The sequence below is a fragment of the Neoarius graeffei genome, chromosome 2, assembly GCF_027579695.1.
Source record: "Neoarius graeffei isolate fNeoGra1 chromosome 2, fNeoGra1.pri, whole genome shotgun sequence".
Classification (NCBI taxonomy): domain Eukaryota; kingdom Metazoa; phylum Chordata; class Actinopteri; order Siluriformes; family Ariidae; genus Neoarius; species Neoarius graeffei.
Genome location: NC_083570.1, coordinates 126887210 through 126909902, shown reverse-complemented (window position 1 = coordinate 126909902; position 22693 = coordinate 126887210). Strand labels below are relative to the sequence as shown.

At 43.8% G+C, this 22693-nt stretch overlaps 1 protein-coding gene across 5 annotated transcripts in view; it reads right to left on the bottom strand.

Annotated features, from left to right (window-relative positions):
- LOC132882276 (A-kinase anchor protein 9-like) overlaps window positions 1-22693 on the bottom strand; it is a 285166-nt gene that overhangs the window by 151409 nt on the left and 111064 nt on the right. For all 5 annotated transcript variants that reach the window (XM_060915567.1, XM_060915571.1, XM_060915570.1 and 2 more), the window contains 4 exons: window positions 19346-19428; window positions 13211-13374; window positions 8508-8670; window positions 378-590 (listed from right to left, as the gene is read on the bottom strand). In XM_060915567.1, coding sequence (XP_060771550.1) covers window positions 378-590; window positions 8508-8670; window positions 13211-13374; window positions 19346-19428 — 623 coding nt within the window. The remainder of the gene's footprint in view (window positions 1-377; window positions 591-8507; window positions 8671-13210; window positions 13375-19345; window positions 19429-22693) is intronic.

The window sequence follows — 22693 nt, the reverse complement described above, 5'->3', positions numbered from 1 at the left end:
AGTGTGTGTGAGGAGTGTGTGTGAGAGGAGTGTGTGTGTGTGAGGAGTGTGTGTGAGAGGAGTGTGAGGAGTGTGTGTGAGAGGAGTGTGAGGAGTGTGTGTGAGGAGTGTGTGTGAGAGGAGTGTGTGTGTGTGAGGAGTGTGAGGAGTGTGTGTGAGGAGTGTGTGTGAGAGGAGTGTGTGTGTGTGTGTGTGTGTGTGTGTGTGTGTGAGGAGTGTGTGTGTGTGTGTGTGTGTGTGTGTGTGAGGAGTGTGTGTGTGTGTGTGTGTGTGTGTGTGGGTGTGTGTGTGTGAGGAGTGTGTGTGTGTGTGTGTGTGTGTGTGTGTGAGGAGTGTGTGTGTGTGTGTGAGAGGAGTGTGTAATGGGTGTAACATACTCAGCTCTGCCTCTGTGGCTCTGCCCATTAAGATGTCTTGTTGCCGTAGTAACAGATCCTGCTGCTCACTGACTTCCTGTCTTTCCTGTTGTAGTGCCTGAAGTCGACTGCCCGTCACACGAAGCTCCGCCTCCAGCTGCTGCTGCAGTGCCGCCCCCTCACGCACCTGCTCCTCCAGAGCCCGCCTCTCACCCGAATACCCGTCAATCAAACCTGATCCGACCAATCAGAAAGACACACACCATTACATTCATCAGAAGAATTCATTCACTCATTCAATTATGTGCAAATATATTCATTTATTCACACATTTTTGACCTGTTTATTAATTAATTCACACTTCTCCATCCATCAACTCCATTCCCTGACTGCTCCCTTCACTCATCCCTTCATTCACTCACTTCTCCATCCCTTCATTCATTCATCCCTTCATTCATTCATCCACTTTCCAATTCATTTATCAAAGAGTTCTCTTCAATTTATTCATTCATTTATCCACTGTTCACTGTCTCAATCTGTCTGTCTCTGTCCCAGGCTGTCATGGCCTGCCTGCCTGTCTGTCTGTGTGTGTTTCTCTCTCTCTCTCTGCCCATCACTGTCTTTCCATTTCTCTCTCTTTCTCTGCCTGCCTTCACCTCCCTGTCTGTCTGTCTGTCTCTGTTTGTCTGCTTCTCCTTATCTAGCTGTGTGCAGTGTTCATACAGACAGATATTTAATAAACAAAAGCTTTTTCCAGGTCACTCTGTCTCTCTCACACACACACACACACACACACACACGTCAGAGGCAGTTTGTTTACTGGAGTGAGGCTTTTGCGCCAAATGTGAATGAACCATAATAAGTCTAACCTGTTAGGGGTCAGTGCCTGCACACTCTCTCTCTCACACACACACTGCTGCTCAGAATCTTTAAGTTTCAGAAGTTCCCCTCAGTGATAAAACTCTCACAGCCTGGACCCTTATAAACTGACTGCAGGCTGAGTGAGCTTCTAGCTGGTTGTATTTTCTACAAACTCGGATGTTTGTGTCACGAGTTCAGATGATCGCGCTCCGTTCACAGCATGGCGTCCCAACAGTCAGAGAGACACAGGCCCTTATTTCAGTTTGGGGCAAACTAAAGATAGAAACGATGCGAAAATACGATAAAACAATAAGCACAAAGCCTACGAGAGGCGTCCATGTTTCATTTTCACGACTGGGAAAGCGTTGGATATCTGGGGGAGGGTCAGCGACGCGTGTGCTCCGAGAAGGAATATGGCAAGCAGCAACACTCAAACATCCTTTTCTCCAACGGGAGGTGAAATTCACAGACGAGCGTCCAGACTAACACCATCAGCCGGTCACTGGGTTTGGCAGAAAACAGTCGGTAAAGTTCTCAGAGGACAACAACAACACAATGTACGATCTGGACAGAAAGTCACAGAGGAGCTGATCCTCATACTGATCCTGTCTCTTATAATCACCGAGAGAGAGAGAAACAGACAGACAGGGAAAGACAGATAGACCAAAAGAGAAATCGACAGACAGTCAGTCAACATCAGACAGTGAGACAGCAAGACAAAAAGGCAGGGAGAAAAACAGACAGAGGGCAACAGTGACCGTAAGACAGACAGCAAGACAAACCGACAGCAAATGAAACTCAGCAAGACAGACAGAAAGAGAAAGACAGTGAAAGAGACAGGAAGACAGACATAGTGAGACAAAAAAAAAAAGTCAGAGAGAATGAAAGAGACAGACAGTGAGGCAGACAGACAGACATACAGCAAGACAAAGAGACAGTCAAGTCAGTTTGTTTGTACAGAGCTTTTAACAAGAGACGCTGCTGCAGAGCAGCTTTAGAGAAAACTAAAGCTTTAACCCGATGGTGAAGCCTGAGGTGATGGTGGTTTGAAAAAACTCCGAGATGACACGAGGAAGAAACCCTGAGAGGGGCCAGACTCTAAAGGGAACCCATCCTCATGTGGGTGAGGACGACTCTCAGAGACAGCCACATGGATCTCAGTACAGAGTGAATACTGACTGAGGTAAAATGGGTCATCCGTATTTAAACAAACGCACACCTGCAGTCACACCCTGCTGCCATTGTGAATCAGATTCCTTGTGCTGAAGAACGCACAACAGACACAAAAGGAGCTGCTCGTGGACGTCAGAGAATGAAACGACTCCAAACACTGCCTTTATTAATCAGTCCTTAAACACAAATCAGTGTTGATCTCAGAGCGTCACAGCTGGAGAACACAAACCCCCCCAACGCATCGAACCCGACTGAAGCACTGAGCCGATCCCTCAAACAATACCGAAGCAGAACTCATTCAGGTCAGGAAAAACCGTCTGGGATTAAACACATTCAGGTCAGGAAAAACCGTCTGGGATTAAACACATTCAGGTCAGGAAAAACCGTCTGGTATTAAACACATTCAGGTCAGGAAAAACCGTCTGGGATTAAACACATTCAGGTCAGGAAAAACCGTCTGGGATTAAACACATTCAGGTCAGGAAAAACCGTCTGGGATTAAACACATTCAGGTCAGGAAAAACCGTCTGGAATTAAACACATTCAGGTCAGGAAAAACCGTCTGGGATTAAACACATTCAGGTCAGGAAAAACCGTCTGGGATTAAACACATTCAGGTCAGGAAAAACCGTCTGGGATTAAACACATTCAGGTCAGGAAAAACCGTCTGGAATTAAACACATTCAGGTCAGGAAAAACCGTCTGGGATTAAACACATTCAGGTCAGGAAAAACCGTCTGGGATTAAACACATTCAGGTCAGGAAAAACCATCTGGGATTAAACACATTCAGGTCAGGAAAAACCGTCTGGTATTAAACACATTCAGGTCAGGAAAAACCGTCTGGAATTAAACACATTCAGGTCAGGAAAAACCGTCTGGAATTAAACACATTCAGGTCAGGAAAAACCGTCTGGAATTAAACACATTCAGGTCAGGAAAAACCGTCTGGGATTAAACACATTCAGGTCAGGAAAAACCGTCTGGGATTAAACACATTCAGGTCAGGAAAAACCGTCTGGGATTAAACACATTCAGGTCAGGAAAAACCGTCTGGGATTAAACACATTCAGGTCAGGAAAAACCGTCTGGAATTAAACACATTCAGGTCAGGAAAAACCGTCTGGGATTAAACACATTCAGGTCAGGAAAAACCGTCTGGGATTAAACACATTCAGGTCAGGAAAAACCGTCTGGGATTGAACACATTCAGGTCAGGAAAAACCGTCTGGGATTAAACACATTCAGGTCAGGAAAAACCGTCTGGAATTAAACACATTCAGGTCAGGAAAAACCGTCTGGGATTAAACACATTCAGGTCAGGAAAAACCGTCTGGGATTAAACACATTCAGGTCAGGAAAAACCGTCTGGGATTAAACACATTCAGGTCAGGAAAAACCGTCTGGGATTAAACACATTCAGGTCAGGAAAAACCGTCTGGGATTAAACACATTCAGGTCAGGAAAAACCGTCTGGAATTAAACACATTCAGGTCAGGAAAAACCGTCTGGAATTAAACACATTCAGGTCAGGAAAAACCGTCTGGGATTAAACACATTCAGGTCAGGAAAAACCGTCTGGGATTAAACACATTCAGGTCAGGAAAAACCGTCTGGAATTAAACACATTCAGGTCAGGAAAAACCGTCTGGGATTAAACACATTCAGGTCAGGAAAAACCGTCTGGGATTAAACACATTCAGGTCAGGAAAAACCGTCTGGGATTAAACACATTCAGGTCAGGAAAAACCGTCTGGGATTAAACACATTCAGGTCAGGAAAAACCGTCTGGAATTAAACACATTCAGGTCAGGAAAAACCGTCTGGAATTAAACACATTCAGGTCAGGAAAAACCGTCTGGGATTAAACACATTCAGGTCAGGAAAAACCGTCTGGAATTAAACACATTCAGGTCAGGAAAAACCGTCTGGGATTAAACACATTCAGGTCAGGAAAAACCGTCTGGGATTAAACACATTCAGGTCAGGAAAAACCGTCTGGAATTAAACAACTAACTCTAAACATGAAGCAGTTCGGCTTCTGTCGCAGATCCTGCGATCCGTTTATACAGGTACACACGCTTACGTAAACGATCATCAGACTCGAGATGAGCGACAGAGACGGTAAGAGACATCAGAAAGGGAGGAGTTTTTACTTCATGGACCCATTCTACTCTGATCACTGACGACGTGTTAAAAAAGGAGATGATAAAAATAATGTTTAAAAATTAGATTAGATTAGGTTAGATAAAACTTTACTGAACCCTTTGGGAGGGTTCCCTCAGGGAAATTAAGATAAATGAACGGACAAAAGATGAAATTCTACTTTAAGTTTAAATCAGTTGGAGTGGGAGGGACTGGTCATACTTTATCAAAAAGACAGTTATTAAAGAAGAATTTACATAATTGACCTCAGGTGGTTTACCGGGCGACTAAATACACTAAATACAGCTACTGTTATACAAATATAAATAAAAACAGAATGTGAAGATGTGCAAATCATCGAAACCCCATATTTCAATGAACGTAGCTCAAAGACAATATATCCAATGCTGAAACTGAGAAATTTCATTGTTTTTCAAAAAAAAAAAAATACTCATTTTGAATTTGATGCCGGCAACATGGTTCAAAACAGTTGGGACAGGGGCAACAAAATACTGGAAAAGTTGTGTAATATATATATATATATATATATATATATATATATATATATATATATATATAAAATTTTAGGTGAATTGGCAACAGGTCACTAATACGATTGTGTATAAAAAGAGCCCTCAGGCTGAAAACTGACACTGGATGCCTGTGATCTTCAGGCCCTCAGGAGACACTGCATTAAAAGCAGACACGTGTCTGTAGTGGAAATCAGGAACACTTCAGAAAACCATCATCTGTGAAAACACTTCATTACTGCATCCACAAACGCAAGTTAAAACCAGATATACACAATATCCAGAAACCCCGCCCCCTTCTCTGGGCCCGAGCTCTTTTACGATGGACTGAGGCGAAGTGGAAAACCGTCCCGAGGTCTGACGAATCAAAAGTAGAAATTCTTTTTAGAAATCATGGACCCCACGTCCTCCAGGCTAAAGAGGAGAGGGACCATCCGGCTTATCATCAGTGCACAGCTCAAAAGCAGCATCTGTGATGGTATGAGGGGGCGTTAGTGCACATGACATGGGTAGCTTGTACATCTGGGAAGGCATCATTAATGCTGAATGATATAAACACGTTTCAGAGCAACATGCTGCCATCCAGACAAAATCTTTTTCCTTCTTTCAGCAAGACAACGCCAAACCGCTGTCTGCACAGATTACAGCTGCATGGCTCTGTCGTAAAAGAGTCCGGGTGCTAAACTGGCCTGCTGCAGTCCAGACTTGTCTCCCATTTAAAACAACTGGCGCATTATGAAGCACAAAATACAACAAAGGAGACCCTGAACTGTTGGGCAACTGAAATTGTATATCAGGCAAGAATGGGACAACATTTCTCTTTCAAAACTACAGCAGTTGGTCTCCTCAGTTCCCAAATGTTTACAGTGTGTTGCTAAAAGTAGAGGTGATGCAGCACAGTGGTAAACACGCCCGTGTCCCAACTTTTCTGAAACGTGTTGCTGACATCAAATTCAAAATGAGCAAATATTTATTAAAAAAAAAAAAATTCTCAGTTTCAGCATCTGATTTGTTGTCTTTGTACTATTTTCAACGAAATAGAGGGTTTTCATGATTTGTAAATTATCACGGTCTGTTTTTATTTACAGTTTACACAATGTCCCAACTTTTTTGGAAACACTGCTGTGAACACCACTGACTAATCTAAAACCATCATACAGACTAATGTAAACAGACAATAACACTCACTATTAATAATCATTAATATTAACTCTGCAGAATCAGAGTAAATACACGTACAGGACGAGGAAAAGGTTACAGTGTACACCAATATAGCAATAGCACTAAATATGACACGGGTGTGTCGGTACACACCTGAACTCCACACAGTTTAAAATCATGAGGCTTGTATAATAACAACTAAATATTAATATGCAAGTCCTTACAGCTGTAAACATAAATATCTTTGTTCTTTGTTCAGAAAGGAGATATGAATTAATTAACTACAACCCCGATTCCAAAAAAGTTGGGACAAAGTACAAATTGTAAATAAAAACGGAATGCAATGATGTGGAAGTTTGAAAATTCCATATTTTATTCAGAATAGAACACAGATGACATATCAAATGTTTAAACTGAGAAAATGTATCATCTAAAGAGAAAAATTAGGTGATTTTAAATTTCATGACAACAACACATCTCAAAAAAGTTGGGACAAGTCCATGTTTCCCACTGTGAGACATCCCCTTTTCTCTTTACAACAGTCTGTAAACGTCTGGGGACTGAGGAGACAAGTTGCTCAAGTTTAGGGATAGGAATGTTAACCCATTCTTGTCTAATGTAGGATTCTAGTTGCTCATCCGTCTTAGGTCTTTTTTGTCGTATCTTCCGTTTTATGATGCGCCAAATGTTTTCTATGGGTGAAAGATCTGGACTGCAGGCTGGCCAGTTCAGTACCCGGACCCTTCTTCTACGCAGCCATGATGCTGTAATTGATGCAGTATGTGGTTTGGCATTGTCATGTTGGAAAATGCAAGGTCTTCCCTGAAAGAGACGTCGTCTGGATGGGAGCATATGTTGCTCTAGAACCTGGATATACCTTTCAGCATTGATGGTGTCTTTCCAGATGTGTAAGCTGCCCATGCCACACGCACTAATGCAACCCCATACCATCAGAGATGCAGGCTTCTGAACTGAGCGCTGATAACAACTCGGGTCGTCCTTCTCCTCTTTAGTCCGAATGACACGGCGTCCCTGATTTCCATAAAGAACTTCAAATTTTGATTCGTCTGACCACAGAACAGTTTTCCACTTTGCCACAGTCCATTTTAAATGAGCCTTGGCCCAGAGAAGACGTCTGCGCTTCTGGATCGTGTTTAGATACGGCTTCTTCTTTGAACTATAGAGTTTTAGCTGGCAACGGCAGATGGCACGGCGAATTGTGTTCACAGATAATGTTCTCTGGAAATATTCCTGAGCCCATTTTGTGATTTCCAATACAGAAGCATGCCTGTATGTGATGCAGTGGCGTCTAAGGGCCCGAAGATCACGGGCACCCAGTATGGTTTTCCGGCCTTGACCCTTACGCACAGAGATTCTTCCAGATTCTCTGAATCTTTTGATGATATTATGCACTGTAGATGATATGTTCAAACTCTTTGCAATTTTACACTGTCGAACTCCTTTCTGATATTGCTCCACTATTTGTCGGCGCAGAATTAGGGGGATTGGTGATCCTCTTCCCATCTTTACTTCTGAGAGCCGCTGCCACTCCAAGATGCTCTTTTTATACCCAGTCATGTTAATGACCTATTGCCAATTGACCTAATGAGTTGCAATTTGGTTCTCCAGCTGTTCCTTTTTTGGACCTTTAACTTTTCCAGCCTCTTATTGCCCCGTCCCAACTTTTTTGAGATGTGTTGCTGTCATGAAATTTCAAAATGTCTCACTTTTGACATTTGATATGTTGTCTATGTTCTATTGTGAATACAATATCAGTTTTTGAGATTTGTAAATTATTGCATTCCGTTTTTATTTACAATTTGTACTTTGTCCCAACTTTTTTGGAATCGGGGTTGTACAACAGATGAAAAACTTTGCTCCAAAAGGTTCAACTGAATCCCACACAATAAATCTGTGTCTTTGCTATAATTTTGAAATCACGTCTCATGAAAATGAATTTGATGTTGTGAGGGTTTTAACCCCATCACTGACTGTTTATCATCACATACTGGACTAAATTATTATTAGTACACGATACACATCATTACTTTAACATGACACGTCACACACACACACTGTGCTGCTAATTCATCTCCAAGCTATGTGGTGCATTTACACACCTTATAATTATACTGAACCTGTTTGAGATCACGAACACACACACAGAGCAAATATTTACTAAACGCAATATGGATTATCGCCAAGTGCACATGACTGAAGACAAACCATAAACACGGATGTCTCTCCGTGCACGCACACGCATACACACACGCGCGCACTACCTTCAGCATGATGGAGCTGCAGTGTGAGCTTCTCTCGAGCTGTTCTCTCCTCCTCCAGTCTCTGCTGCAGCTCCTCCTGTTTGAGTAGCAAGTCAGCGATTTGTTCGTCATAACTGAACTTCTCCTTCATCAACTCCGTCTGAGTTAACCGAGCGTGATCCAACTGAGAGACAGACAGAGAGAGAGAGACAGACAGACAGAGAGATACAGATAGAGAGAGATCGAGGAACAGACAGATTAACACTGTGTTCACAGATCAGTTTATTCAACATGATACAGTTTAGATCAGTTTATGTGATCTGTTGGTAAACTTCTGTAAGGGAATTTAATGATTTAATTACACTGAGCGCACACACACACACACACACACACACACACACACACACACACACGGGAAGGTGGTGACCACCATAAACATTTATCCTGTTCCACAAGACCTTGATTACACCATTACACTCTTGTTGTAAAACAGAATAAGCTCCCATCTCTCTCTCTCTCTCTCTCTCTCTCACACACACACACACACACACAGTGTCGATTAGACCATTATGAACTTTGCTATATCAGATACTGTGTGTGTGTGTGTGTGTGTTAGGTTTAATGTCACTTGCTGTATAACACCACAGACTCTCTCCTCTCCATAGTCCTCATGCTGTGATTGTAGACACTATATTCCCACCTGTCTCACTCTCAATACTCACACTGCATGATGGAATACTCTCTCCCTCACCTGTCTCACTCTCAGTACTCACACTGTATGATTACATACACTATATTCCCACCTGTCTCACTCTCAGTGTACACTATATTCCCACCTGTCTCACTCTCAGTGTACACTATATTCCCACCTGTCTCACTGTCAGTGTACACTATATTCCCACCTGTCTCACTGTCAGTACTCATGCTGTATGATTACATACACTATATTCCCACCTGTCTCACTCTCAGTGTACACTATATTCCCACCTGTCTCACTCTCAATACTCACACTGCATGATGGAATACTCTCTCCCTCACCTGTCTCACTCTCAGTACTCACGCTGTATGATTACATACACTATATCCCCACCTGTCTCACTCTCAGTGTACACTATATTCCCACCTGTCTCACTCTCAATACTCACACTGCATGATGGAATACTCTCTCCCTCACCTGTCTCACTCTCAGTACTCACGCTGTATGATTACATACACTATATCCCCACCTGTCTCACTCTCAGTACTCATGCTGTATGATTACATACACTATACTCCCACCTGTCTCACTCTCAGTGTACACTATATTCCCACCTGTCTCACTCTCAGTGTACACTATATTCCCACCTGTCTCACTCTCAGTGTACACTATATTCCCACCTGTCTCACTCTGTGTACACTATATTCCCACCTGTCTCACTCTCAGTGTACACTATATTCCCACCTGTCTCACTCTCAGTGTACACTATATTCCCACCTGTCTCACTCTCAGTGTACACTATATTCCCACCTGTCTCACTCTCAGTGTACACTATATTCCCACCTGTCTCACTCTCAATACTCACACTGCATGATGGAATACTCTCTCCCTCACCTGTCTCACTCTCAGTACTCACGCTGTATGATTACATACACTATATCCCCACCTGTCTCACTCTCAGTGTACACTATATTCCCACCTGTCTCACTCTCAATACTCACACTGCATGATGGAATACTCTCTCCCTCACCTGTCTCACTCTCAGTACTCACGCTGTATGATTACATACACTATATTCCCACCTGTCTCACTCTCAGTACTCATGCTGTATGATTACATACACTATACTCCCACCTGTCTCACTCTCAGTGTACACTATATTCCCACCTGTCTCACTCTCAGTGTACACTATATTCCCACCTGTCTCACTCTCAGTGTACACTATATTCCCACCTGTCTCACTCTCAGTGTACACTATATTCCCACCTGTCTCACTCTCAGTGTACACTATATTCCCACCTGTCTCACTCTCAGTGTACACTATATTCCCACCTGTCTCACTCTCAGTGTACACTATATTCCCACCTGTCTCACTCTCAGTGTACACTATATTCCCACCTGTCTCACTCTCAGTGTACACTATATTCCCACCTGTCTCACTCTCAGTGTACACTATATTCCCACCTGTCTCACTCTCAGTGTACACTATATTCCCACCTGTCTCACTCTCAGTGTACACTATATTCCCACCTGTCTCACTCAGTGTACACTATATTCCCACCTGTCTCACTGTCAGTGTACACTATATTCCCACCTGTCTCACTCTCAGTGTACACTATATTCCCACCTGTCTCACTCTCAGTGTACACTATATTCCCACCTGTCTCACTCTCAGTGTACACTATATTCCCACCTGTCTCACTCTCAGTGTACACTATATTCCCACCTGTCTCACTCAGTGTACACTATATTCCCACCTGTCTCACTCTCAGTGTACACTATATTCCCACCTGTCTCACTCTCAGTGTACACTATATTCCCACCTGTCTCACTCTCAGTGTACACTATATTCCCACCTGTCTCACTCTCAGTGTACACTATATTCCCACCTGTCTCACTCTCAGTGTACACTATATTCCCACCTGTCTCACTCTCAGTGTACACTATATTCCCACCTGTCTCACTCTCAGTGTACACTATATTCCCACCTGTCTCACTCTCAGTGTACACTATATTCCCACCTGTCTCACTCTCAGTGTACACTATATTCCCACCTGTCTCACTCTCAGTGTACACTATATTCCCACCTGTCTCACTCAGTGTACACTATATTCCCACCTGTCTCACTCTCAGTGTACACTATATTCCCACCTGTCTCACTCTCAGTGTACACTATATTCCCACCTGTCTCACTCTCAGTGTACACTATATTCCCACCTGTCTCACTCTCAGTGTACACTATATTCCCACCTGTCTCACTCAGTGTACACTATATTCCCACCTGTCTCACTGTCAGTGTACACTATATTCCCACCTGTCTCACTGTCAGTGTATACTATATTCCCACCTGTCTCACGGTCAGTACTCACGCTGTAGGGTGGTGTTGGGAGGGAGATCTTGGTGACGATGCGCAGCAGGTGTCCGTGTGTGTGCCGCTTCAGGTGTGTGATGTGTGTCTTCACGATCACGGCGTTTTTCTCGTTCAGACAGACGGTCAGAGGGAAGGGACGAGGCAGAGGGACGCGGGATTCCACCTCGTACATGTCTGTCCCGTCCCCCCACACCACATCCAACTCACGTGAGCTGCAGTACGGCCAATACGACTCCATCCTGACTGTCTGTCTGTCTACCTGTCTGTCTACCTGTCTGTCTGTCTGTCTACCTGAGCATGGAGCAGGAGATGAAAATAAGTAACAGGCACAGAGGAGTGTGTGTGTGATGGAGCATCATACCGCTAAGCAACTGTCACCACGGTTAAGGTAAACACTGTCTCTCTCTCTCTCTCTCTCTCACACACACACACACCAATCCAGTTACTCAGTTTAATTAAAATCAGAGCTCGAGCTTTTTTGTAATTTCTCTTCTTGTTTTTCCTTCTCTCTCACTCTTATTCTGTTTCTCTCACTGTTTCCTTCGGTTCCTGCTCTCTCTCTCCATCTCCCTCTCTTTCATTCGTTCGTTCACTCTCTGGTCCAATTCAAACAAGACTCTTCAGTAATCCAGTTCATGTTTCATTAGATCCTCCTGCGTGGTCATTCCTTTGTTCATGTCTTCTCTCACTTGCTCTTTCTTTTCTTGTTCTCTTTCGTTCTTTAAGTCCAGGTGAGGTAAGTCCTTCAGGAGCCCAGTGCAGGTCGGGTTTTAATATTTTCACTCTCTCTCGGTCGTTCACTCATTAACAACATTTCCTCTGCCTCCGTGGCAACACGTCGCTCCACTGGGAGAAAGTAGTCCCTCATTAACCTCCCTCACACACACACACACACACACACACACACACACACACAGAATATAAGAGAAGCAGTGTGTGTAACGCAACAGCTCAGAGAGCAGTGTGCACTTCCTGGTTTGTGTGTTTCTCTGTGTGCACAGGTTATACATCACACAGGGCGGGGCTTACAAGCCTGAGGGAACGTGGGCGTGTCAATTTGCACACACACACACACACACACACACACACACACACACCCAACAGCTCGTCAGACTGGATTCAGTCTACAACTCTGACAAGTTAAAAATGAGACAGCCTTCAGCCATGTTAGCAGTTTCACTTTGACGCCATGAAGCATCACACACACACACACACACACACACACACACACACACACACACACACACACACACCACTCTAATTCCTGAAGTGAAAAGTGAAGAGAGATTCAGATACGACTGATGGGGATTATAAACAACTCGAGAGAGAGAGAGAGTGAGACAGGTAGAGAGACAGACAAGGTTTTGCATATCTTTAAACCACATCTACTGTATCCTGCCCAAAAGGTTACACACACACAGAGAAGGCTCTTGGATGACGCAGGCTTTATGCAAATCCTGTATCCATTAGCAACCAGATGGAACTGACTCCTCCCACCGTCATCGGGGATACATTCTGAGGAATCATTTGATTTTTTTTTCCCCCAAATCAGTAATTGAATAAATAATCCTGCACTCTGATTGGCTTGTGGCGTTTCCGTGATGACAGTGGGCGGAGTCAGAATGTCAGTGTTTTGTCCCAGTGCGATTGCCGTACCTGGGTTTGCGTCTCAGCCAGAGTGATGCACAGCTTCTCCACTGCCTTCTGCAGCCTGGACCCCACGCCCTCCACAGCAAGCCCCGCCTCCTGAGACATGTCCAGCCCCTCATCAGTGTCTGTTGCCCCCGACAACGAGCTCGAGTTGTCCATCTCAGCCACGTCTGTTGTTCAAAACATAAATGTAATAATTTATTCATTTTAACAGTTTATTTTATTTAATTGATGTTTTTAAGCTTATAAATTTAAATAAAATTGTTAATAGTATTAGCTACAATTAATAATGCATTATTAGCCATTACTTAAAGATATAGCGCACCAAAGTTGTTACTTATTACTGCCTTAGTGATGGTTTAGCTATTAATTTTTCGCTATTAGCTACAGCTGTCTTAGCTACCCAGTAGCAATGTCATGATTATTAGCCATATCGGTCCTAGCTAACAAAAACCCATAAGCTACTTATTAGCCATGAGCGGACTCAAAAACATTAGAGCTAATACTTTTTACTGTCTTATATAACGAGTTGAGCAATTGGTTATCTATCAGCAACTAGCTGGGTTAGCCAGTTTAGCGATTAGCAACTTCATCTACCCAGCATTGACAATCATTAGCTGCTCCCCAAATATGTTATAGCTACTCAAATTAGTGAAGACTTGTGACTTTTGTTTTTCAACAGCTTTCGGAGACATCCAGTTTAACTATTAACTACAACAGTTTCAGGTTGTTAGTAGGCGTGAGACAGAATTTCATCCTGAATATCATGATACAAAATACTGCCAAGACGAATTTTGCTTCTCTGAGGTGTGTCGCAATATTTCCGTTAACTATTCATCATGAGCTCTACCTCTTCTTGTACACTAGGTGGCAGCAGCAGAGATAGTCGCCTACAGAGTAGGAAGTTTGTGAATGGGACTCTAACTGCCTCGAATTCTTACTTAATAGAAAGTTATGCTAATTAGAAGGAAGCGTTATGGCACACGCGTCAAACACAAGACCTGCAGGACAAATCTGACCCGCAGCCTCGTTTCATTCAGCCTGTGAGGACTTGGACAAAATAAACGATAATACAGAAAAGACCTGTAATACATGAGAGCTCACCATTTTAGCACTATCCACAATTCACAGCACATCTGTAAGAAAGCCATCAGAAGGGTAGTTTCCATAAACAATGGTTCACGATACAGGCTTCACGAGACGATCCTGACAAATAAAATATTACGTGATCCCGGCTGGGCGGCACGGTGGTGTAGTGGTTAGCGCTGCCGCCTCACAGCAAGAAGGTCCGGGTTCGAGCCCCGTGGCCGGCGAGGGCCTTTCTGTGTGGAGTTTGCATGTTCTCCCCGTGTCCGCGTGGGTTTCCTCCGGGTGCTCCGGTTTCCCCCACAGTCCAAAGACATGCAGGTTAGGTTAACTGGTGACTCTAAATTGAGCGTAGGTGTGAATGTGAGTGTGAATGGTTGTCTGTGTCTATGTGTCAGCCCTGTGATGACCTGGCGACTTGTCCAGGGTGAACCCCGCCTTTCGCCCATAGTCAGCTGGGATAGGCTCCAGCTCGCCTGCGACCCTGTAGAAGGATAAAGCGGCTACAGATAATGAGATGGATGATCCTGGCCACGCCCACTGCTGTCTGACATCCACCCAAAATACTGCACATCACACTTACCAATTCAATTATACAGGAAAACAACTGTGGTTTTTAATTTTTTTTTAAAACTTTTCATCCATCCAAAATGTAAAAGTGTCTCTTTCGCACACTGAGCTCTCTGTGCGTGTGAGAGTGAGAAAGTGCTAATACAGTGTTAGCCACGTTACTGCTAATACTCATAAGTTTGTGTGACAGAAATAAATCTGATTTTTCTGTCCGATGGAGTAAAACAGATTTCCCGCTCTTTTCATTTCCCGCTCTTTTCACATTCTCATCAGTTAAGAAGAGAAAATCTTTCAAAACCATTTGAACGTTTCTCAGAATGGTGGAACTTGTCACTTAGTTTACATGTAAAGTGTAATTACAGTGGAGCTTTAACTATACAAAATCCTTTCTTCGTCGTCATTTCGAACAAGTCTGAGGTAAATCTTGAGGTTTCTCACAGTGTTTTCTTTTTCCACAGTTTTCAAGCAACAGTGATTCACAACTTTAGCTATTAGCCAAAAATATTACTGAAGAGCTGCATAAATAACATTCCGTCGACAGTATTTATTATTATACATACGGGCCACTTTTTCCATGGAATAAAACATGTTCTATTCCCCTCTAGCGGGTTCACTGATAGCATGCAATATTGTTAGCATATCGCTTGATATGAGTAGCACGCTGTGTGAGCACAATCACGATCAGGCGCGTTAAAATGTAAATAACTTTTCTAGAATTTCACCAAAACTCATTGAATTTTCAGCACTGTAATGGCCCTTTTCCACTACCCTTTTTCAGCTCACTTCAGCCCGACACGGCTCGCGTTTCGACTACCAAAGAACAACACGACTCGGCTCGCTTCAGCCCTGCTTAGCCCCTAAAACTCGCACCGTTTTGGAGTGGGGCTGAAGCGAGCCAAACCGTGCCGAGTGAGGCTGGGGGCGTGAGCAGACACTCCCCTGTGCACTGATTGGTGAGGAGGAGTGTCCTCACATGCCCACACACGCCCCGCGAGCACGCTGGGATCTGTAAACACCGTAAACCTGGAAGGAGAAGAATTACGAATTACGAGAATTTCTGAAGCCTTATGCGCCTCGCCTCATCTATACGCTCTTGCCAGTATCTGTTGGCGTTGTCGGTGACAACAAGCCACAGCACCAAGACCAGCAACACTAACGACTCCATGTCCTCCATGTTTATTGTTTACTATTCGGGTCGTGAGACTACCGCTTAAAAGATCACTGATGTCACTGTTTGCGCCGCTTAACGACATCACGTGACGTTCACCCACTTTCGCTAACTCCACCCAATGTGTCCACCCACTTCCAGCCAGCACGGTTCAGCGCGGTTGTAGTCGAAATGCAACTCCAACAGCCCCGCTCAGCTCAACTCAGCCCAACTCAGCACGGCACGGCTCAGCCCGACTCAGCCGCGTTTGTAGTGGAAAAGCGGCATAAGAGAATTCCCTAAAGTATTATTCAGCAAAACCCCAGAATGATAGCACAAATCTAGAATTTTTAACAGAATTTTAGTTCTTAAAATTTAACGTAATTATGGATGTAACGCGTAACGTTTACACCCGTGAAAAATCACTTTGAATGCTGTTTTGAAAGTTTTGATCAAATATTCTCTATAATAAAAAAAAAAAAAACGCTTAAATATTATAAACACAGTCTTTTAATGTATCAAAAAATAATTTTGATAAATCAAGGAAATTCGGAAGAAAATTTGTTTTTTCTTTTGCTTGTTGTGTGCGTCACACTACCAAAATCTAACTAACCCCTTCACGAACAATTCCAACTTTCATGGACTTGTAGCGCGAATAAACCTTTCAAAAATATATATAATACTTCTCACCCAGTAAATTAGAATCCTGGTGATTTATATCCTCGTAGCTTCAGCAGATCTAGAGATTTAGTCGATTTAGTAAACCCCAAACGCTGTGAAACACGCCAGCCATCTATGGTGAGAAGTGCTGCTGTAGTTGAGAAACTCTCATTTCTCCCGCTTCCAACTAACTCCGTGACCCAGACCAAAATAACAATGTCACGCTCATCACTTAAGGATCATTTATGCCAAGTTTCACAGAAAAATACAGCGAAATAAACTTGCTAGAAGCATTTTTCAAAATCCCAAACATTATGAAACATTTCTTGTAGGGTTTCAGGTTACAAATTTCGAGAACAGAGAAATTGCGGCGCAAAAGTTTGCCACTAAACTCGTGAAAATACTCCATCCTAGCGAGTTTCACAACCGAACTAGGCTACGTGACAGTCCGTGACCACCCAGGAATGTTCTAGAAGGTACGCTTCTCGGCACGTGCGATCGAGAAAGACGCCACGTGAAGGTAGTAAAGGTAGTATTTCCACTGTCTTATGACATTTTTGCTTGTTTTAGCGCGATAAACAATGCATTATGGGTAATCATTAAAATGCTGATTTCAAGGTTAAAATGGGTAAAAACAACTAATTTATATAGATATTGTAAAAATTGTGCCTAATAGTTATTTCAGTACATAAAATCAAAACCTGAATTTTTTTCCCTATGTTACACCATTGTGCATCTATAGCATGCTACTCATCCTCTGTGTATTCTGCCACTCTACCCACTGGAGAATGAGTGTGCAATATTATTACAATATTGCATGTTGTCAAGACAACGTCACATGTCAGAGCAGATGCAAAGGTCCAATGACAAAACTTTTCTGCTGCGCAGAAAACCATTCAAATCATTTCTTTGTCGGCCAGGAAAGAGAGAAGACGAGGCTAATCCAGTGCTAGGATTAAGCACTAAATAAATAAACTGAAACTAAAAAGACACGCTGAACAACCGAAAGGCTAACAAAACTTCGTTATATATTCTTCACACATATTTATAAGAGACAAACATACTAACAGACATTAAAAAGCTGGAAAAGAGACGTGCTGGAGACGTAAAATTTCCATGTTAGTGAGTTTGTAAACAAACATGGCCGTGAAGTTTGCTTCATTAAATACGGAAGATTTTGAGAGAATTTTGGCTGCCAGGTTGTGTGTAACTGTTCACGTTGATTTTAAAAGTAACTCAGTAAATTACACAGGGAAAATAATAATAATAATAATAATGATAATAATCATTGACTTGACTGCACCAACATTGGCCTGCGCCAACACTACACCAGCTAGAAGGTAACTGGACTGCTGCGCTAACAGCACCTAGTCACGGGTAAGCTCGCATTGGCCTTCGAGAATGCTGATATGAAGTGTGTGTGTATAATATTAATAATAATACTGGCTGGCTTTTTTTCATGATCTTTCGGGTACATTCCATTCAGCTACTCATCTTCGACTCATTCAGTATCACGCTAGCGGAATGGAATATATCTGATAGACCACTCAGTGCCAACCAATATTATTTGCTATTCTGGCTTAACCACAATACATTTAGCTAACCAGTGTTGGCTAATCGTTAAATCAGTCCTCAGTATGAATTATTAGCCACAATGGTATAAACTAACCAGTGAGCCAAAAGCAGCATCATTCCACACAAGTCAATATTAACCATGTTATTTATTCTTAACAGAATAAAGTATTAGTACTGATAGCCTATTAGCCACAGAGGTTACGAGTTACTACAGTTTTGGTTGTTGCCATAACAGTATTAGCTATTAGCCAAAAATCTATAGCTGTTATTTATCAGTATTTAATCAGATACTAACTATTTAATCTGAAACATTAGGAATAATGTTACTTATGCAGCATTAGAAAATAAAACCACAATATCTATTAATTAATCTACTAATTATTAAGTATTAGTCAAAACAATGTTTGCTAACTGTTACTTGTCATTTAAAAACTATTAACCATAACGATAGTGATCTGTACCGTCAGTGGATACGTCATCGAGAACAATAAGAAAATAGTTCGATAGAACACTGGATAGTTTCACTTAAACGCAACCTGCCAAAAACAGTGTGGAGTGAGCCGATGAGCAGCGTTTCCCACGGGACCGAGCTACACCTGTGCTGGATTACCTGCCGTCTGCCTCTGTCGCACAGACTGGAGTCTATTCTGCTCGTTCTGTTCAGTAAATCACACGGTATTCATCAGAGACAACCGCAGGTTTCACAAAACCCTTTTCAGAAAGGCTATTTTCTTCTTATTTTGTGTATGATTACATTTTGACTTATAGAGAAGGAAAAGAAACCAAAGGTGGACTATTAATTTTTGTTACGGACACGAAAATAGAATGACTAAATGTCCACGGAGAGTTAATGCACTTTTAATAATCACTTAAGCAGATTAGATAAAAGCATATACACACACACACACACACACTTTATATACATTTCATCTTCCTGCAGTTTACCAGCGAACTCAGTGCAGATTATTAACGCACTTTATCCTCTACAGTAAACCAGCACTGCGGACACTTAGCATCACTCAAACTCACTCCATACACACGTTCATCACAGTTTTATATTATTGTAAACATGCTAATACCATGAACACGTTAGCTCTGCTCACCTGGGTGTGTGAAGGGCTGCTCTCTGAGGGTCTCCTCCATTAAAGCAGCCATCTTTAACATGTCCGTCAACACCTGATGCACTCTGTTAGTGAGACAGACGGGGAGAGAGAGAGAGAGAGAGAGAGAGGGAGGTGTGATTCCTGTTCTCCAGGTGGTTGCTGGTGCAGTTAAGGTGCAGTTCTTGTGAGGTTTGATATGAATGATGAAGTTTTTGAAACTTTTTTAGACTGACTGTTGTAACATTGTGGCAATTCGTATTGTTTTGAAGCGCCTGCTGCTATAGATGTTTACTGAAAGGATCGTACCCATGGCCATTATGGTTACAGAAGTGACTATCAGCATAGTTTTAAATGATACCAAAACAATTGCTGGCACGGCCGTCGACGCGGAGGAAGCGGCTGCTGGCACGGCCGTCAACGCAGCTGCTGGCACGGCCATCGACGCGGAGGAAGCGGCTGCTGGCACGGCCGTCGACGCGGCTGCTGGCACGGCCGTCGACGCGGCTGCTGGCACGGCCGTCGACGCGGCTGCTGGCACGGCCGTCGACGCGGCTGCTGGCACGGCCGTCGACGCGGCTGCTGGCACGGCCGTCGACGCGACGGAAGTGACTGCTGGCACGGCCGTCGACGCGAAGGAAGAAATCGATTGTTGGCACAGCCACTGACGTTAAGAAAGGGATTGTTGGCACAGCCACTGACGTTAAGAAAGGGATTGTTGGCACGGCCACTGACGTTAAGAAAGGGATTGTTGGCATGGCCATTGATGTTAAGAAAGGGATTGTTGGCACGGCTGTTGACGTTAAGAAAGGGATTGTTGGCACATCCGTTGACGTTAAGAAAGGGATTGTTGGCACAGCCGTTGACGTTAAGAAAGGGATTGTTGGCACAGCCACTGACGTTAAGAAAGGGATTGTTGGCATGGCCGTTGACGTTAAGAAAGGGATTGTTGGCACGGCTGTTGACGTTAAGAAAGGGATTGTTGGCACGGCTGTTGACGTTAAGAAAGGGATTGTTGGCACAGCCGTTGACGTTAAGAAAGGGATTGTTGGCACAGCCATTGACGTTAAGAAAGGGATTGTTGGCACGGCCGTTGACGTTAAGAAAGGGATTGTTGGCACGGCTGTTGACGTTAAGAAAGGGATTGTTGGCACAGCCATTGACGTTAAGAAAGGGATTGTTGGCACAGCCATTGACGTTAAGAAAGGGATTGTTGGCACGGCTGTTGACGTTAAGAAAGGGATTGTTGGCACAGCCGTTGACGTTAAGAAAGGGATTGTTGGCACAGCCATTGACGTTAAGAAAGGGATTGTTGGCACGGCCGTTGACGTTAAGAAAGGGATTGTTGGCACGGCCATTTACGTTAAGAAAGGGATTGTTGGCACAGCCGTTGACGTTCAGAAAGGGATTGTTGGCACGGCCGTTGACGTTAAGAAAGGGATTGTTGGCACGGCCGTTGACGTTAAGAAAGGGATTGTTGGCACAGCCACTGACGTTAAGAAAGGGATTGTTGGCATGGCCATTGATGTTAAGAAAGGGATTGTTGGCACGGCTGTTGACGTTAAGAAAGGGATTGTTGGCACGGCTGTTGACGTTAAGAAAGGGATTGTTGGCACAGCCGTTGACGTTAAGAAAGGGATTGTTGGCACGGCCGTTGACGTTAAGAAAGGGATTGTTGGCACGGCCGTTGACGTTAAGAAAGGGATTGTTGGCACGGCCGTTGACGTTCAGAAAGGGATTGTTGGCACGGCCGTTGACGTTAAGAAAGGGATTGTTGGCACAGCCACTGACGTTAAGAAAGGGATTGTTGGCATGGCCATTGATGTTAAGAAAGGGATTGTTGGCACGGCTGTTGACGTTAAGAAAGGGATTGTTGGCACGGCTGTTGACGTTAAGAAAGGGATTGTTGGCACAGCCGTTGACGTTAAGAAAGGGATTGTTGGCACAGCCATTGACGTTAAGAAAGGGATTGTTGGCACGGCCATTTACGTTAAGAAAGGGATTGTTGGCACGGCCATTTACGTTAAGAAAGGGATTGTTGGCACAGCCGTTGACGTTCAGAAAGGGATTGTTGGCACGGCCGTTGACGTTAAGAAAGGGATTGTTGGCACGGCCGTTGACGTTAAGAAAGGGATTGTTGGCACAGCCACTGACGTTAAGAAAGGGATTGTTGGCATGGCCATTGATGTTAAGAAAGGGATTGTTGGCACGGCCGTTGACGTTCAGAAAGGGATTGTTGGCACGGCTGTTGACGTTAAGAAAGGGATTGTTGGCACGGCTGTTGACGTTAAGAAAGGGATTGTTGGCACAGCCGTTGACGTTAAGAAAGGGATTGTTGGCACAGCCATTGACGTTAAGAAAGGGATTGTTGGCACGGCCATTTACGTTAAGAAAGGGATTGTTGGCACGGCCATTTACGTTAAGAAAGGGATTGTTGGCACGGCCGTTGACGTTCAGAAAGGGATTGTTGGCACGGCCGTTGACGTTAAGAAAGGGATTGTTGGCACGGCCGTTGACGTTAAGAAAGGGATTGTTGGCACAGCCACTGACGTTAAGAAAGGGATTGTTGGCATGGCCATTGATGTTAAGAAAGGGATTGTTGGCACGGCCGTTGACGTTAAGAAAGGGATTGTTGGCACGGCCGTTGACGTTAAGAAAGGGATTGTTGGCACGGCCGTTGACGTTAAGAAAGGGATTGTTGGCACGGCCGTTGACGTTAAGAAAGGGATTGTTGGCACGGCCGTTGACGTTAAGAAAGGGATTGTTGGCACGGCCGTTGACGTTAAGAAAGGGATTGTTGGCACGGCCGTTGACGTTAAGAAAGGGATTGTTGGCACGGCCGTTGACGTTAAGAAAGGGATTGTTGGCACGGCCGTTGACGTTAAGAAAGGGATTGTTGGCACGGCCGTTGACGTTAAGAAAGGGATTGTTGGCACGGCCGTTGACGTTAAGAAAGGGATTGTTGGCACGGCCGTTGACGTTAAGAAAGGGATTGTTGGCACGGCCGTTGACGTTAAGAAAGGGATTGTTGGCACGGCCGTTGACGTTAAGAAAGGGATTGTTGGCACGGCCGTTGACGTTAAGAAAGGGATTGTTGGCATGGCCGTTGACGTTAAGAAAGGGATTGCTGGCATGGCCGTTGACATTAAGAAAGGGATTGTTGGCACGGCCGTTGACGTTAAGAAAGGGATTGTTGGCACAGCCATTGACGTTAAGAAAGGGATTGTTGGCACGGCCGTTGACGTTAAGAAAGGGATTGTTGGCACGGCCATTGACGTTAAGAAAGGGATTGTTGGCACGGCCGTTGACGTTCAGAAAGGGATTGTTGGCACGGCCGTTGACGTTAAGAAA